General features: G+C 39.4%; 1 protein-coding gene across 6 annotated transcripts in view; it reads left to right on the top strand.

Annotated features, from left to right (window-relative positions):
* LOC139766910 (uncharacterized) overlaps positions 1 to 18,828 on the top strand; it is a 218,086-nt gene that overhangs the window by 184,830 nt on the left and 14,428 nt on the right. For 2 of the 6 annotated variants that reach the window (XM_071695966.1, XM_071695941.1), the window contains one exon: positions 15,191 to 15,235. The exons of 3 other annotated variants lie outside the window; for them this stretch is intronic. In XM_071695966.1, coding sequence (XP_071552067.1) covers positions 15,191 to 15,235 — 45 coding nt within the window. Of the gene's footprint in view, positions 1 to 15,190; positions 15,236 to 16,537; positions 16,584 to 18,828 lie in introns of all 6 variants that reach the window. One more of the 6 variants, XM_071695981.1, reaches the window with a different exon arrangement.

The following is an 18,828-nucleotide window of genomic DNA, read 5'->3' as shown; positions in this document are numbered from 1 at the left end:
TACACAGACATATACATATATACACATGTACATATTCATACATGTTGCCTTCATCCATTCCCATCGCCACCCTGCCACACAAGAAATGGCATCCCCTTCCCCCCGCGCACGAAAGGTAGTGCTAGGAAAAGACAACAAAGGCCACATTCGTTCATACTCAGTCTCTAGCTGTCATGTGTAGTGCACCAAAACCACAGTTCAATAAACTTATACCTCTGTAATTTGAACACTCACTTTTATCCCCTTTGCTTTTGTACAGTGGCACTATGCATGTATTCTGCCAATCCTCAGGCACTTCACCATAAGCCATACATACAATGAATATCCTTACCAGCCAGTCAACAACACAGTCACCCCCTTTTTTGATAGATTCCACTGCAATACCATCCAAACTCACCGCCTTGCCGGTCTTCATCCTCTGTAAAGCTTTCACTACCTCTCCTCTGTTTACCAGACCATTCTCCCTGACCCTCTCACTTCGCACACCACCTCAACCAAAACACCTTATATCTGCCACTCTGTCTTCAAACACATTCAACAAACCTTCAAAATACTCACTCCGTCTCCTTCTAACTTCACCACTACTTGTCATTACCTCCCCACTAGCCCCCTTCACTGTTGTTCCCATTTGTTCTCTTGTGTTACACACTTTATTTACCTTCTTCCAAAACATCTTTTTATTCTCCCTAAAGTTTAATGATTCTCTCACCTCAAATCTCATTTCCCCTCTTTTTCACCTCATGCACTTTTCTCTTGACCTCCTGCCTCTTTCTTCTATACATCTCCCAGTCATTCGCACTACTTCCCTGCAAAAATCATCCAAACATCTCTCTCTTCTCATTCACTAACAATCTTACTTCTTCATCCCAGCATTCACTACCTTTTCTAATCTGCCCACCTCCCACCTTTCTCATACCACAAGCATCTTTTGTGCAAGCCATCACTCTTTCCCTAAATACATCCCATTCTTCTTCCACTCCCCTTATGTCATTTGCTCTCACCATTTGCCATTCTGCACTCAATCTCTCCTGGTACTTCCTCACACAAGTCTCCTTTCCAAGCTCACTCACATTCACCACTCTCTTCACCCCAACATTCTCTCTTCTTTTCTGAAAACCTTTACAAATCTTCACCTTTGCCTCCACAAGATAATGAACAGACATTCCTCCAGTTGCCCCTCTCAGCATATTAACATCCAGAAGTCTCTTTTTAATGCGCCTGTCAATTAACACACAGTCCAATAATGCTCTCTGGCCATCTTTCCTTCTTGCATACGTATACTTGTGTATATATCTCTTTTTAAACCAGGTATTCCCAATCACCAGTCCTTTTTCAGCACACAAATTTACAAGCTTTTCACCATTTTCATCTACAACTCTGAACACTCCTACACTCCTACATTACTCACCTTTGCATTCAAATCGCCCATCACTATAACCTGGACTCGTGCATCAAAGCTGCTAACACACTCACTCGGCTACTCCCAAAAACACTTGCCATTCATGATCTTTCTTCTCATGACCAGGTGCATAGGCACCAATAATCATCCATCTCTGTCAATCCACTTTCAGTTTTACTCATATTAATCTAGAGTTTGCTTCCTTACACTCTATCTTATATTCCCACAACTCCTGCTTCAGGAGGAGTGCTGCTCCATCCTTTGCTCTTGTCCTCTCACAAACCCCTGACTTTACTCCCAAGACATTCCCACACCACTCTTTCCCTTTACCCTTGAGCTCCATTTCACTTGGAGCCAAAACATCCAAGTTCCTTTTCTCAAACATACTACCTTTCTCCTTTTTTTCTCATCTTGTTTACATCCACACACATTTAGACACTCCAATCTGAACCTTTGAGGAGGATGAGCACTCCCTGCATGACTCCTTTTGTTTCTCCTTTTAGGAATTTTAATACAAGGAGAATTTCAAGCTCCCCACTCCTGCCCACTTTAGTTGCCCTCTACTACAAATGGGGAATACGTGGGAAGTTTTCTTTCTCCCCTATCCCCAGTGATGGCTTGTGCAAAAGATGTATGTTGCATGAGAAAGGTGGGAGGTGAGCAGATTAGAAAGGGTAGTGAATGGTGGGATGAAGAATAAAGATTGTTAGTGAAAGAGAACAGAGAGGCATTTGGATGAATTTTGCAGGGAAGTAGTGCAAGTGACTGGGGGATGTATAAAAGAAAGTGGCAGGAGGTCAAGAGAAAGGTGCAAGAGGTGAAAAAGAGGGCAAATGAGAGTTGGTGTGAGAGAGTATCATTAAATTTTAGGGAAAAAGGACTGGTGATTGGGAATACCTGCTTTAAAAAGAGATATATACATAAGTATACATATGTAAGTAGGAGAGATGGCCAGAGAGCATTATTGGATTATGTGTTAATTGATAGGCGCACAAAAGAGAGACTTTTGGATGTTAATGTGTTGAGAGGTGCAACTGGAGGGATGTCTGATCATTATCTTGTGGAGGCGAAAGTGAAGATTAGTGGAGGTTTTCAGAAAAGAAGAGAGAATGTTGGGGTGAAGAGAGTGGTGAGAGTAAGTGAGCTTGGGAAGGAGACTTGTGTGAGGAAGTAACAGGAGAGACTGAGTGCAGGATGAAAAAAGGTGAGAGCAAAGGACTTAAGGGGAGTGGGATAGGAATGGGATGTATTTAGGGAAGCAGTGATGGCTTGCACAAAAGATGCTTGTGGCATGAGAAGCGTGGGAGGTGGGCAGATTAGGAAGGGTAGCGACTGGTGGGATGAAGAAGTAAGATTATTAGTGAAAGAGAAGAGAGAGGCATTTGGACGAGTTTTGCAGGGAAATAGTGCAAATGACTGGGAGATGTATAAAAGAAGGAGTCAGGAGGTCAAGAGAAAGGTGCAAGAGGTGAAAAAGAGGGCAAATGAGAGTTGGGGTGAGAGAGTATCATTAAATTTTAGGGAGAATAAAAAGATGTTTTGGAAGGAGGTAAATAAAGTGCGTAAGCCAAGATAACAAATGGGAACATCGGTGAAGGGGGCTAATGGGGAGATGATAACAAGTGTTGGTGATGTGAGGAGATGAGGTGAGTATTTTGAAAATTTGTTGAATGTGTTAGATGATAGAGTGGCAGATATAGGGTTTTTGGTCGAGGTGGTGTGCGAAGTGAGAGGGGTTAGGGAGAATGATTTGGTAAACAGAGAAGAGGTAGTAAAAGCTTTGTGGAAGATGAAAGCTGGCAATGCGGCAGGTTTGGATGGTATTGCAGTAGAATTTATTAAAAAAGTGGGTGACCGTGTTCTTGACTGGTTGATAAGGTTATTTAATGTATGTGTGACTCATGGTGAGGTGCCTGAGGATTGGCAGAATGCTTACATAGTGCCATTGTACAAAGGCAAAGGGGATAAAGGTGAGTTCTCAAATTACAGAGATACAAGTTTGTTGAGTATTTCTGGGAAATTATATGGTGCAAGGAATAGAGTGAATTGGAACGATGTGGTATACCAGGGTCTACGTGCTGTCAATGGATTGAACCAGGGCATGTGAAGTGTCTGGGGTAAACCATGGAAAGTTCTGTGGGGCCTGGATGTGGAGAGGGAGCTGCGGTTTCGGTGCATTATTACGTGACAGCTAGAGACTGAGTATGAATGACTGTGGCCTTTGTTGTCTTTTCCAAGCGCTTCCTTGCGCACATGAGGGGGGGAGGGGGATGCTATTTCATGTGTGGCGGGGTGGCGATGGGAATGAATAAAGGCAGACAGTATGAATTATGTACAGGTGTATATGCCTGTGTGTGTGTATATATGTATATGTATACGTTGAGATGTATAGGTATTTATATTTGCGTGTGTGGACGTGTATGTGTATACATGTGTATGTGGGTGGGTTGGGCCATTCTTTCATCTGTTTCCTTGCGCTACCTCGCTAACGCGGGAGACAGCGACAAAGCAAAATAAGTATCAATTGAGAGGGTGAAGGCGTGTACAGAGCATCAGATTGGGGAAGAGCAGTATGGTTTCAGAAGTGGTAGAGGATGTGTGGATCAGGTGTTTGCTTTGAAGAATGTATGTGAGAAATACTTAGAAAAACAAATGGATTTGTATGTGGCATTTATGTATCTGGAGAAGGCATATGATAAGAGTTGATTGATATGCTCTGTGGAAGGTACTGAGAGTATATGGTGTGAGAGGCAAGTTGCTAGAAGCGGTCAAAAGTTTTTATCGAGGATGTAAGGCATGTATACGAGTAGGAAGAGAGGAAAGTGATTGGTTCTCAGTGAATGTCAGTTTGCGGCAGGGGTACGTGATGTCTCCATGGTTGTTTAATTTGTTTATGGATGGGGTTGTTAGGGAGGTGAATTCAAGTTTTGGAGAGAGGGGCAAGTATGCAGTCTGTTGTGGATGAGAGGGCTTGGGAAGTGAGTCAGTTGTTGTTCGCTGATGATACAGCGCTGGTGGCTTATTCAGGTGAGAAACTGCTGAAGCTGGTGACTGAGAATATCAAAAAGTCACATAAGGTCTTTCATTTTTTTTAGCAGATGATTATGCAGCAAAAGTTTTTTCAATAAACCCTCCTCTAAAGCATTTTACTGATCTATGAACAGAACCAGAAAAGATTTGTATTTTTTAGTGATGCCCCTCCATTTGCCAAAGAGATTGCCATTGAAGTACCTCATTGATCTATACTATGCTACCTTTTAGGCACCTGATCAATGCTATGACCATTCTAAACCTTTTTTTTTTTCCTTTTTTTTTTTTGAATGACCTTGCTAGATCTTATGATCAAGTCAGACTTAGTCTCTTGGCCAGTCTTTGGCAATCTTCTTTGGGGTTCTTCTTTTAGTCCAAGACATTACATTACTCAGGTCAGTTCACAAAATACATTTCTATCATGGTTTGTCAAAAATAGGCTATCTATCAGTTTTACAAAGATATCTTGCTTGATATTTGACAGAAAACATTAATCTTTTCTCTTGCATTAAAGATTCTCTTTTTGGACTTTTTCTAAGATTTTTTATTTATGCCTGAAATTTCATGTTTTTATCACTGAGTATTGAAACTGGAAGTCACATAATTCATCAATATTTTGTTTGTTGGTATTAGCTTGACTGAAAGCCTCACTTTGTTCCTCAGCTAAAAAAAGGTACATTGTAGATGGAAGCAGTACAACAGTTTTCATAAAAGTCACCGGTGATACAGAAGAGAGACTCCTAGTTTTGAATCTTTCAAAATTGCACAACCTGCTTAGTTAGAGGGGTGATTTCTCTGCTGTAGACAAAAATTGTTTTAACCACCAAACTTTGGGAATGTTGAGCAAAGGCATACGTTCTTTGCCTTTATGAAATATTTGCAGACTTCTCTGAACCTTGAAGAGAGTCTGCTTCTGTGGGCAGTGGGCAGACAAAATTCTTCTTCATGTGGATGGCAACCAGCATGAGAAGATGATATTAAAAGCAAGAGAGGAGGGAAATGGAGTATGGCTGCCATGCTTATAGGGTCTCACCTGGATAGTTTCCTTTTACATTTTTTGAAGGAAACTGATGATCTTGGGCCTCCTTTGAAGTGATATTTCATAATATAGGATAATTTTGTTTTTTATATTCTCAAGATTCAGTTGTAGATTTATGTAGGAGCACATGTCATTGCTAGTTAATCTGTATGACTTGAGCATAATTTTGACATTGAAATAGTTGAGAAGTGGAAAATTGTGTCAAAAATAAATATTATCATTGCCAAGTATTCAAATATTTATGTGTGATATTTAATATATACATTGTTTTTTTTTTTTTTTGCAACATTCAGGAGTGGATAGCAGAAGTTAGTAAATGTATAGTGCATTTCAGAGTACATCTGTTACATATTTTTGCTTTAGCTTTGGCTACAGAGCTTGTTTAATGTGGAGCACAAAATGACAGCAATGTTATGCAGAACAAATAGAAAGGAACATAGAATGTCATTATTTTTAACTTATAGGCTAATTCTCTGAAAATACTTGGAAAACTCTAGATTGTCCAGGATATGGTTAGATTTTTTATGCTTATTATTGAAAGTATAAAGGTATTCTCATAAATTTCATTAAGAGACTTTTGCAGCATTACTTAAGAGTCATATATCATTACTGATGCCCATATCAGTGAATAATCAAAAGCAGCATCATACACATCAGTTTAAGTGATCAACATAAGGAAACATGCACATTCACACTCTCCCCTTATCTACTGTTGAAGTTAGACATGTTAGTGCCCAACGAGGAATTGTGTAGGGTTGTTGGTTTGTTGATCAATATCATTACCATGAGAAGTTCATAGAAATGGAGCTGATAAAGTAAAGGAAAGTATATGGGACATTGATAACCTGTGAAAAAATTATGATATAGTGGAAATGTGATGAAAATATATGGCCTGGATAAAAAGCTGACACAAACACTTTATGTATTTGTAGAAGTGTTAAGCAATTGTTAGAAATAGCACTAAACTGTTTGATGCAGAGTTGAGATAAGCTGAGAATGAATGTTCTGCTGTATTGCTTTCATATATTAACTGATGAATAAGGAGAGAGGTTTTACTGGACTCCATCTGCTTGGGGTTACACTTCAAGTGAAAAGTCATCATTGGCAAGGCCGTACTATTGTCTGTTGATGAAGGAAGGTAGTCTTGTCAAGGAACTATTTGCTTCAAAAGAGTCTATCCTGGAGCTGCAGGAGCCTCTGGAAGAGAGGTCTTGGAATAATGCCAGGACTCTATCACAGAGGGGTCCTGGGGTAATTATAGATGAATAAGGAAAGTAGGTAGAAGCATATATTTAAAATCACTTGCTACGAATGAAAGCTATAGATTTTGCTATATAAGGTGATAAGGTGATTTTTTAAAGTGGTAATGGTTAAGGAGGTTAAGATTGTCAAAAGAAACTTCCTTTGGGTGTCAGAGAAGCTTTTTTCTTTCACAGCTGATGTACTTTCCCACATTGAATAGTTTTGAGTCAGAGACTGAATAGTTTTGAGTCAGAGACTAGAAGAGCTTATGAAAATGGATGATTTTGCTTATTAATGAAATGATAATTCACCAGTTTTTTTTGGTGGTAAGGAGAATAAAGAAGAAAGGAAAAATGAGACCTAAAAGGAAGAGAATCATCGAAGGCTAAGAAGCGGCACTGGAGGTCACTATTTATGGAGGCAATATAGCGGTGATCATCCCCTCTTATAGATCTTGGTTTTGACTGTTAACCCTAAAGGGTGTAACAGAAGTGGAGGAACTTTATGGGAAAATGGGTTTTGACTGAAAAACCATCTTATACATAGATTATGTGAGTCAAGGACTTTGGTGGTCAAAATCCTTGCTAAGATTGCAATGAATTCTTGTGGTTAAAATCCTTGTTAGATTTCTGTTGCACAGAATATTATCTGGAGTATTTTCCATGTGAAAGATAGATGTAGTGTCCCCATTCTCTACTGTTGAACAGGTAACCAGACTGGTAACTAACTGTTAACAAACTAAACCATAAACAAGGCTTTGCCATGTTGCCAGAAGCAACTGCTTTGCAGCATTGTTACACCTCAAACTCCTACTGCCCTGCAATTAACAGACTGCATTTGTTTCCCATAGGGGTACCTGGAATATCCCAAACAGCTGCTACTCACTGTTTGTTACAACTACTTGGCTAGAATTCATTTTGTCAAAGGACTCTTGATATTGAAGAGTAACCATGATTTTGATGTACTCAAACTTCATAAGATTTTATCTTTTAACACTTGATAGGACTATTGTTATACGGGTTATAGTGATGGGTGATTTGAATGCAAAGGTGAGTAATGTGGCAGTTGAGGGAGTAATTGGTATGCATGGGGTGTTCAGTGTTGTAAATGGAAATGGTGAAGAGCTTGTAGATTTATGTGCTGAAAAAGGACTGATGATTGGGAATACCTGGTTTAAAAAGCGAGATATACATAAGTATACTTATGTAAGTAGGAGAGATGGCCAGAGAGCATTATTGGATTATGTGTTAATTGACAGGCGTGCGAAAGAGAGACTTTTGGATGTCAATGTGCTGAGAGGTGCAACTGGAGGGATGTCTGATCATTATCTTGTGGAGGCTAAGGTGAAGATTAGTATGGGTTTTCAGAAAAGAAGAGTTAATGTTGGGGTGAAGAAGGTACCTTGGTGAGAGTAAGTGAGCTTGGGAAGGAGACCTGTGTGAAGAAGTATCAGGAGAGACTGTGTACAGAATGGAAAAAGGTGAGAACAATGGAAGTAAGGGGAGTGGGGGAGGAATGGGATGTATTTAGGGAATCATTGATGGATTGCGCAAAAGATGCTTGTGGCATGAGAAGAGTGGGAGGTGGGCTGTTTAGAAAGGGTAGTGAGTGGTGGGATGAAGAAGTAAGAGTATTAGTGAAAGAGAAGAGAGAGGCATTTGGACGATTTTTGCAGGGAAAAAATGCAATTGAGTGGGAGAAGTATAAAAGAAAGAGACAGGAGGTCAAGAGAAAGGTGCAAGAGGTGAAAAAAAGGGCAAATGAGAGTTGGGGTGAGAGACTATCAGTAAATTTTAGGGAGAATAAAAAGATGTTCTGGAAGGAGGTAAATAGGGTACGTAAGACAAGGGAGCAAATGGGAACTTCAGTGAAGGGCGTAAATGGGGAGGTGATAACAAGTAGTGGTGATGTGAGAAGGAGATGGAATGAGTATTTTGAAGGTTTGTTGAATGTGTCTGATGACAGAGTGGCAGATATAGGGTGTTTGGGTCGAGGTGGTGTGCAAAGTGAGAGGGTTAGGGAAAATGATTTGGTAAACAGAGAAGAGGTAGTAAAAGCTTTGCGGAAGATGAAAGCCGGCAAGGCAGCAGGTTTGGATGGTATTGCAGTGGAATTTATTAAAAAAGGGGGTGACTGTATTGTTGACTGGTTGGTAAGGTTATTTAATGTATGTATGACTCATGGTGAGGTGCCTGAGGATTGGCGGAATGCGTGCATAGTGCCATTGTACAAAGGCAAAGGGGATAAGAGTGAGTGCTCAAATTACAGAGAGTATAAGTTTGTTGAGTATTCCTGGTAAATTATATGGGAGGGTATTGATTGAGAGGGTGAAGGCATGTACAGAGCATCAGATTGGGGAAGAGCAGTGTGGTTTCAGAAGTGGTAGAGGATGTGTGGATCAGGTGTTTGCTTTGAAGAATGTATGTGAGAAATACTTAGAAAAGCAAATGGATTTGTATGTAGCATTTATGGATCTGGAGAAGGCATATGATAGAGTTGATAGAGATGCTCTGTGGAAGGTATTAAGAATATATGGTGTGGGAGGCAAGTTGTTAGAAGCAGTGAAAAGTTTTTATCGAGGATGTAAGGCATGTGTACGTGTAGGAAGAGAGGAAAGTGATTGGTTCTCAGTGAATGTAGGTTTGCGGCAGGGGTGTGTGATGTCTCCATGGTTGTTTAATTTGTTTATGGATGGGGTTGTTAGGGAGGTAAATGCAAGAGTCTTGGAAAGAGGGGCAAGTATGAAGTCTGTTGGGGATGAGAGAGCTTGGGAAGTGAGTCAGTTGTTGTTCGCTGATGATACAGCGCTGGTGGCGGATTCATGTGAGAAACTGCAGAAGCTGGTGACGGAGTTTGGTAAAGTGTGTGGAAGAAGAAAGTTAAGAGTAAATGTGAATAAGAGCAAGGTTATTAGGTACAGTAGGGCTGAGGGTCAAGTCAATTGGGAGGTGAGTTTGAATGGTGAAAAACTGGAGGAAGTGAAGTGTTTTAGATATCTGGGAGTGGATCTGTCAGCGGATGGAACCATGGAAGCGGAAGTGGATCATAGGGTGGGGGAGGGGGCGAAAATTTTGGGAGCCTTGAAAAATGTGTGGAAGTCGAGAACATTATCCCGGAAAGCAAAAATGGGTATGTTTGAAGGAATAGTAGTTCCAACAATGTTGTATGGTTGCGAGGCGTGGGCTATGGATAGAGTTGTGCGCAGGAGGATGGATGTGCTGGAAATGAGATGTTTGAGGACAATGTGTGGTGTGAGGTGGTTTGATCGAGTAAGTAACGTAAGGGTAAGAGAGATGTGTGGAAATAAAAAGAGCGTGGTTGAGAGAGCAGAAGAGAGTGTTTTAAAATGGTTTGGGCACATGGAGAGAATGAGTGAGGAAAGATTGACCAAGAGGATATATGTGTCGGAGGTGGAGGGAACGAGGAGAAGAGGGAGACCAAATTGGAGGTGGAAAGATGGAGTGTAAAAGATTTTGTGTGATCGGGGCCTGAACATGCAGGAGGGTGAAAGGAGGGCAAGGAATAGAGTGAATTGGAGCGATGTGGTATACAGGGGTTGACGTGCTGTCAGTGGATTGAATCAAGGCATGTGAAGCGTCCGGGGTAAACCATGGAAAGCTGTGTAGGTATGTATATTTGTGTGTGTGGACGTGTGTATGTACATGTGTATGGGGGGGGTTGGGCCATTTCTTTCGTCTGTTTCCTTGCGCTACCTCGCAATACGCGGGAGACAGCGACAAAGTATTAAAAAAAAAAAAAAAAAAAAAAAAAAAAAAAGGGACTATTGTACATTGGTTTAGATAAGAACATCATTTTGCTATTTTGCCAATATTATGTAATTCAAGTTGAAGACTTCAGGCGAGTAACACAAGGTGTGTGTTACAAGGATGTGGGACAGGAACCCAACTTGTTGTCCATCCCACCAACCATTTTCCACAACCTCCACCCTTTAAAAATGGTTAACTTAACTCCTAATCTGTTAACAGCTGTTCTCTCATTACTTAGTCATTCAGTATTTAAAGTTAAAGATAGGCAAGTTTTTCTTCAAAAACAAATGTTTCTCTACCTTTTCTGTAAAAGACACTTACGTTTTGCATCATAGATCAAGCCAGCACCACTGAATAGCTGCTCACTGGAGACGCTGCCTGGGGGACAGCAAAGATGTCGGCAGGAGACCCTTGCCAAATCTGGGTAGATTCTCATCTTTTCTTTCCACCATCTTGCTGAATGTGTCTCTTCCATTTCATCATCACCAACTGAAGCAAGAATAGAGGTCATAGCTTCATCTAGTGTTCCATAGGTTTTGGTTGTGTTAATTGTTTGTATTTGTCATCTCTTCTTCATTTTCTGGTTGGTTAGTCATCTTCATTTGCCTTGGTGCTGAGCTGAGTCATGTTTTTACTTAGTCTGGCAACTGATGATTTCACTTGACCAGTGATGTGAGAAGAGGAAAAGAATTTGTTTTTATATATTGGATTAAGTTATGTTGCAACTGTGCAAATCTTATTTTTCAAGCCAAGGAAATCTTTTTTCAACATCAGCTCGCATTGTTTGTTTCATGATGTATACTGCCTGTGGTGCTTTTTTATCTTGGGTGACTCAATTATTGATTCAGTATCTGGCAGAGCCTGAAACTGGGGTATCATTTACTTCAGAAGCTTCAGATATGCTTGGCTGAAGAGTGGTTTTCAAGGAAACCACAAGAGGTATCAAATCACCTACTGTAGATGTTGAGTCAGTTTATCATTTTGTGATATCTTTATAAGGTTCCAGAGCTTTTGCACTCTTGGACATTATTAACCATTCAGTGGTGCTAAGTTACTTTATTTTGGAATTGGTAGCAGCATACTAACATAGTGACTCCTTTATTTGTAGTATTCTTTTTAGCATGTGCAAGGTGCTGTTCCACCTTGTGGATGTATCATGGACAACACATAGCTTGGGTTCTTGCAGCCTGTAGTTCATCTTGTGCCATCATTGAGTGATGAAAATGAGAGGCAGTGCTGCGACATTTCTGAATTATTTCAACTATTTCAGACAGAACCCTTTGGCACTCTGCTTTTATCTCAGTCCATTGTAAGAATGTGTTTTGTACATATGTCCTTTTGTTCCCTTCCACAAAGGTAATCCTTAATCAAGCAAAGGAGTTTGCCCTTAAGTTTGTCACTCTGGGGTACATTGTCAAAGGTTCTCTGGGGCATTCTAGAAACAAGTAGGTTCCCCATCTGTTTTTTTAGCTTGAGACAGTTCATGTTGTAATAGAAGGCAAAAGTATTTGTGACACGTGAATCCTTTCAAGTATAATCATGTATCTCCCAGCTAAGTAGTTTCTCCTTTGTAAGTAGTTATTCATTTGTTTTCTGATTATATTTTCCAGTGTTTTGCAAACCACATTTGTCATCAAGACAGGCATGTAGTTCAGCGTAACATTTGCCTTCTTCCACTTCTTTAAAATTACCTTTTCCTCTGGCACCTTAATGAACTGTTTTTTGAGAACCAGTGGAATTGCCCTTCTCTGTAATGTCCTAATGAACTTATTTATTTATTATTTTATTTTGCTTTGTCGCTGTCTCCCGCATTTGCGAGGTAGCGCAAGGAAACAGACGAAAGAAATGGCCCAACCCACCCCCATACACATGTATATACATACACGTCCACACACGCAAATATACATACCCATACATCTCAATGTACACATATATATACACCCACAGACAAATACATATATACACATGCACACAATTCACACTGTCTGCCTTTATTCATTCCCATCACCACCTCGCCACACATGGAATAACAGGTAGCGCTGGGAAAAGACAACAAAGGCCCCATTCGTTCACACTCAGTCTCTAGCTGTCATGCAGTAATGCCCGAAACCACAGCTCCCTTTCCACATCCAGGCCCCACACAACTTTCCATGGTTTACCCCAGACGCTTCACATGCCCTGATTCAATCCATTGACAGCACATCGACCCCGGTATACCACATCGATCCAATTCACTCTATTCCTTGCCCACCTTTCACCCTCCTGCATATTCAGGCCCCGATTACTCAAAATCTTCTTCACTCCATCTTTCCACCTCCAATTTGGTCTCCCACTTCTCGTTCCCTCCACCTCCGACACATATATCCTCTTGGTCAATCTTTCCTCACTCATTCTCTCCATGTGCCCAAACCATTTCAAAACACCCTCTTCTGCTCTCTCAACCACGCTCTTTTTATTTCCACACATCTCTCTTACCCTTACATTACTTACTTGATCAAACCACCTCACACCACATATTGTCCTCAAACATCTCATTTCCAGCACATCCACCCTCCTGCACACAACTCTATCCATAGCCCACGCCTCGCAACCTAATGAACTGTAATTTGATAAACTTAGTAAGTTCTTTTGTGTATTCCTTCAGCACATATGGGAAGACTTCATCAGGTTGACGGGCCTTATTTGAGTCAATGTCAAGTTGTTTTAATGATTATATCATTTCTCTAAATCCTTATACTTTTCAAAACTTTTTCCCCTGCCCACCTTTCTGACGCTAGTGTAATATTATCCTCCTCCGTAAAACCTCCTCTAAATTTATCATTTAGCTCCTCACACATTTCGGCACCTTCTTTTGCTTACTTTTTATTTAACTACTGGTTTGCTCCCAATGAACTTATGGAAGAGTTTTATGTTGTCTTCTGCCTTTTCCCCAGGCCACATGGTAGTAAAACGTAAAGGTTGCCAGAGCTTGGATTCATATGTTTCTTGCCATCCCTGTCATAGTTGATGCAGTAGTAATCATTAAGAACACATGATAGGTCAAAACTCTGATGGGACAATAACATTGAAGTCCCTATGAATATTGTTTTATCTTTATGATATCAAGATATTTTTATTTTATCACTGCTGCAAATATTATAGGTATATTGATATGGCATCAGTACTTGGAGTAGGTATCTGTACATCTGATCAGTGCATTTTTTATGTCATATTATTAGGATTAGGGGACTCATAGAATGCTTATCCTTTTTTGGAATCAAGCAGCCAGAGGCAAGAATGCATTTTAGATATATCTTATCTTTATTTTTCATAAGTTTATTCATTTCTCACTTGTGTACTGTTAATAGAAAATGAAAAAGTAATCATATCCTGGATGATCAAGAGTAGATAATTAACCCCAGAAATATTCAAAGTATGGGTGCAGTCTTTCATAATTCTCTGCCTGTCTATTTATTATCATTTTCTCTGTTCCAGTGCACATGGGATGGATCATTTGCATATAAACTTGCACCCTTTTTTGAGAATTAGTTTTGCCAGACCTGGGCCCCCAACCCTAGTCTTGTATAACAAAGGATAATGTCACTTACCTAGTAACATGTGAGATAAACCCTGTCCATAACACTGAACTGGCTTTTGCACTGCACATAAACCTGGATTTATAGGTCTAGGTTTAGGGCATTACACTCTTTTTTAGCACAGAGCACACACTTTGGTTACATATTTTGTCTACATATGATAATACAATTATAGTTCAGGTTTGTATATGCAGAGAAACTGCATCTATACCATTCTATCAGCTTAATACTACTGAATCTTATAAATTTGGTGTGTTTAGTGGTTAGTAATATTGACTGTATCATGAAATTTGTGTGACTTGAATTCAGTACTGTATTTGTTTTTCAAGACTTGCAAACAGACTTGACTTAACATGTCAAGTAATGAATAGCCTGTACCAGTTCATACCCACCTGAAGTGTCTTACTTTCCAGATTGCAGTCTTAGTGTATATGTGGTTCAGGTAACTTTTCTAAGAATTCATATATTTATCATAAATGGTAAAGGAAGTATAATTGATGTCTTCTTAAGGACTGTGTGCTTTTGTGATAGTTTTGCTTACAATTTACATTTAATCATGATGATGCAAATTGTTGTAAAGTTTAAAAGTTTTATTTCAGTCCTCTACTTAACCTTTATTATTCATGAGTTATCAAGACTGCTATTCTTGTCTTAAGTTTTATGCTTTATTGCAGATACCATGCAGTATGTTTATCTGTGCTGCCAGTTCTAGACTTGAACCCACTATAGAGTTCTTTGGCACATAAGCATTATTTTGCTCAGGGCAATTAGATAAATCTAGCCTATAAAACAAATTTAGTAGTTAGGACTTTAAGGGTATATGTTCATGTGAAAAGTTTAGTATCGGCAATATAGAGACACATGATAGTATTATTTGGAACAGTTTTAGAACTACACTTTATATCCTTACATGGAAATAAATTGACATCTTAGCATGTTTTACCTAAAATGGGAAACAGCAGAAAAGCATATTAAAAATAGGAACAAAGTGCAATTAAACATAAGTTAGATCTAAACAAGCTGTATACACTCAACTTTCCATACTAACTACAGCATCCTTTCTTGTGCTTTTCCTTTTAATGCTTCTTCATCACTGTGCTGCACTCTTCATAACCTCTTCTGATGAGTGCTTGAACAGCCTCTGCAGAAAAAGGTTTGCGCATTTCCTACTCTTCTATCTAAGGTACAGGATGCTTGATAAGTTTATGGGACTTAGTCTGCTTATATTTATAACCAAGTAGTTTGCTTGTTCTTGCTTGTTTGCTAGGTGTTCTGATGTTTGAGTCATGATTCCTTAAAGACTTAGATTATTCATAAAGACAAGTTATACCTCATGTTTTATTCCTGAAAGCTTTATGGCTTTCAACAAGTTCAGCCATTTTAAGTTGGAGGAATGGGATACACTCTTGAATTTTATGTTTAACTTTGATTACTAATGTCATGTTCATATTAATCAAAGACTATAAAATTTTAGCGCTGGGATGCATAACAGCTTAAATATGTTTCATATTTCATAACTTGTCTTGCTAGAACCCTTTTGTCATGATGAAGTAAGAATTAAATGTTTATACCAGCCTTTGTTATAAAAGAACCAATAGTGTAGAATGTAGAAACTGTGTTAAGTTTGTGTAGGGTGTGGTGGAAGATTTGCAGGAGGCAGTTTAGTGGATTATGAATTTGGAGTAAGCAGGTGAGGAGTAATTTGCTTTGAAAGGACATGTGTGAGACAGGTGGCAATAAGAGATGGGGACCTGTTGAAGGTGAGGGGAAGAGATGCAGCTAAAGAATATGTTATAACTAAAGTTGTGTGGATGAGCAGATGTACAAGGACCTATATATAGACATATTTTAATTTGGCTAATGTAAGACAGGATATGAGTCCATACATTGGAATTGATAGTGGATTGCTAGAAACAGTTGATATTGCTTTATTAAAAGACAACAATTTTAGGAGGAAAGATTGTACATTTGTAAGGTACCAGTAAAAAGATATAGAATTATTTGCTGTAGAACCCAATTCAGTGTAATTGTATGGTGAAGGAGTGATCATGAAAAGTATTTGAATGGACCTATGAAAGGTGGAATATGACATTTCATTCATATAAGAAATAATTTTCTTAAAGATAAAGGATTGCTGTAGAAAAATCAAAAAGAGAAATGTACAGGAGACATTATTAGAGTACTGAGAACTGCAACTGAGTAAAGAGTGAGAATTAGGGTAGGGAGGATTGACAGCTGCACTTGTATTTTTGCCAATACTTAGATTTTCACATTGACCCCATACTTGGATATTTATATTGTACTTTTATTCTATGTAAATTCTTTATATTCTTAAGCAACTGCACCACTACATGTCTTTTTGCACAGGCTAGAAGTTTCAGATCTTATGATCAGTTACTAGAAATAATGTATGTATAGCAGTCCTTATGAGATCTCAGTAAGACAGTTTTGAATTAACTCATTAATTGGTCTCTTTGTTTCTTAGCTAAAGCATCAGTGGACAGAGTGACCAGTTTAAATTTAAAGTTGGAGTAAGTCAAGGATATGTTATGTTGTTATGGATTTTTTGATAGGCTATTTATTGTGATGCTCTAAATGAAAATGTTTTAGTGTAGAATTTGAAGAGAGTTTGGAATGGATTGGAAGTCAAGGACATTGATATTACTAGAGCTCTAATTAGATAGCTGAAATACTGAAAGAGTAGAAGCATCCTTATAGAATATCTTCAGGAAGGGAAGTTTCAGTGTTGAATATATGTGGCTGGATGGAGAAAGGATTGAGAAGTTACCATTTCATATAGGATATTCAGTAAGGATGATAGTTTTAAAGGTAAAACAGTATAGTGTGCAAGATCAGGCATTTTATGAGAACTTTAAGAAATAATAATGAAACTCTCTCTCTCTCTCTCTCTCTCTCTCTCTCTCTCTCTCTCTCTCTCTCTCTCTCTCTCTCTCTCTCTCTCTCTCTCTCTCTCTCTCTCTCTCTCTCTCTCTCTCTCTCTCTCTCTCTCTCTCTCTCTCTCTCTCTCTCTCTCTCTCTCTCTCTCTCTCTCTCTCTCTCTCTCTCTCTCTCTCTCTCTCTCTCTCTCTCTCTCTCTCTCTCTCTCTCTCTCTCTCTCTCTCTCTCTCTCTCTCTCTCTCTCTCTCTCTCTCTCTCTCTCTCTCTCTCTCTCTCTCTCTCTCTCTCTCTCTCTCTCTCTCTCTCTCTCTCTCTCTCTCTCTCTCTCTCTCTCTCTCTCTCTCTCTCTCTCTCTCTCTCTCTCTCTCTCTCTCTCTCTCTCTCTCTCTCTCTCTCTCTCTCTCTCTCTCTCTCTCTCTCTCTCTCTCTCTCTCTCTCTCTCTCTCTCTCTCTCTCTCTCTCTCTCTCTCTCTCTCTCTCTCTCTCTCTCTCTCTCTCTCTCTCTCTCTCTCTCTCTCTCTCTCTCTCTCTCTCTCTCTCTCTCTCTCTCTCTCTCTCTCTCTCTCTCTCTCTCTCTCTCTCTCTCTCTCTCTCTCTCTCTCTCTCTCTCTCTCTCTCTCTCTCTCTCTCTCTCTCTCTCTCTCTCTCTCTCTCTCTCTCTCTCTCTCTCTCTCTCTCTCTCTCTCTCTCTCTCTCTCTCTCTCTCTCTCTCTCTCTCTCTCTCTCTCTCTCTCTCTCTCTCTCTCTCTCTCTCTCTCTCTCTCTCTCTCTCTCTCTCTCTCTCTCTCTCTCTCATCCAGGCAAGTCTCTTCCCTTCATGGGCACAGTAGGTGATCCTTGTATCCTCATAGAAAAAGAGGTGGTTTGAATTAACAAAGCACATACTCCACTCCTTTCCTTTACGTTCCCTCATCAATTTAAAAGCCCTTCCAGCCATTCCTGGCCTTCCACTCATGATGGCTTTTCAATCTCTTTTGCCTGGCCACTGAATTAGAAAGGAGGAACAACCTTTTTGATGGATGATCTCTCAAAGAAATTAACCCCTTTCTCCAGTAAGAAAGTTTTTCTTGCATTGTATAGGACAACATCTAAGATTGCAGACATTAGTCATCAGAGGATATTTAGAGGATGTTTAGGTCATTCACATAGATACACTAAAGAATTATCCAATATGGTAATTTAACCCACAGAACTCTGGTCTCTGATATGTGCCCTAGCTTTATACCATTGATAATCTGTTTGGTATGTTACAATTGAAAATTAATGAGTGGTGGTTTGTTCTTTTATACCTTTTATCAAATTCAATTCTGTTCTTATATACTTTGTTAATCTCATAGGCAAGGGAGCTAATGATGCAAGATTGGGAGATAAGATTGCCTTAGGTATTTTTCTCATACATTCAGAGTCATAAGTCATTTTATAAAGTGGCCTCTTTTTCATTTAAAGATATGTAGTGTAATTGTATTGCTTTTAGTTATCATCATTTCTAATCTTTCATTGCACTAATGTGGCTTGGCCAGAAATGTGCCCCAAGTCATGGTCACTTCAGTTGAATGGTAAAATAATGAGTATTGAGAAGAAAGAAATACTTAAGCATCTCCAACATTTGTTGACTTAACTCTTGGAGATAGAAAGGTTGTAGGAAGACGGAAAGCTGAAAGAAGAAAAGGAATTCTGCATCTTTGCTGCACAAAGCAACAAAGATAGTTGTCATAATGGAGGTACCACAATGGCAAGTCCTCATTTGGTTGGTCTGTTCATAAAAACTATGGGAAGAGGCTGTCAGATGTTTATTCAGGAATACAGGATGGACTTAAGAGATTTAGATTTATTAGTTGGAATTTTTATATGTAGCTAGAAGGTTATGGGGTAGGATTC

Source organism: Panulirus ornatus, chromosome 4, assembly GCF_036320965.1.
Source record: "Panulirus ornatus isolate Po-2019 chromosome 4, ASM3632096v1, whole genome shotgun sequence".
In the NCBI taxonomy this organism is placed as follows: Eukaryota; Metazoa; Arthropoda; class Malacostraca; order Decapoda; family Palinuridae; genus Panulirus; species Panulirus ornatus.
This window is presented reverse-complemented; position numbering and strand designations above follow the sequence as displayed.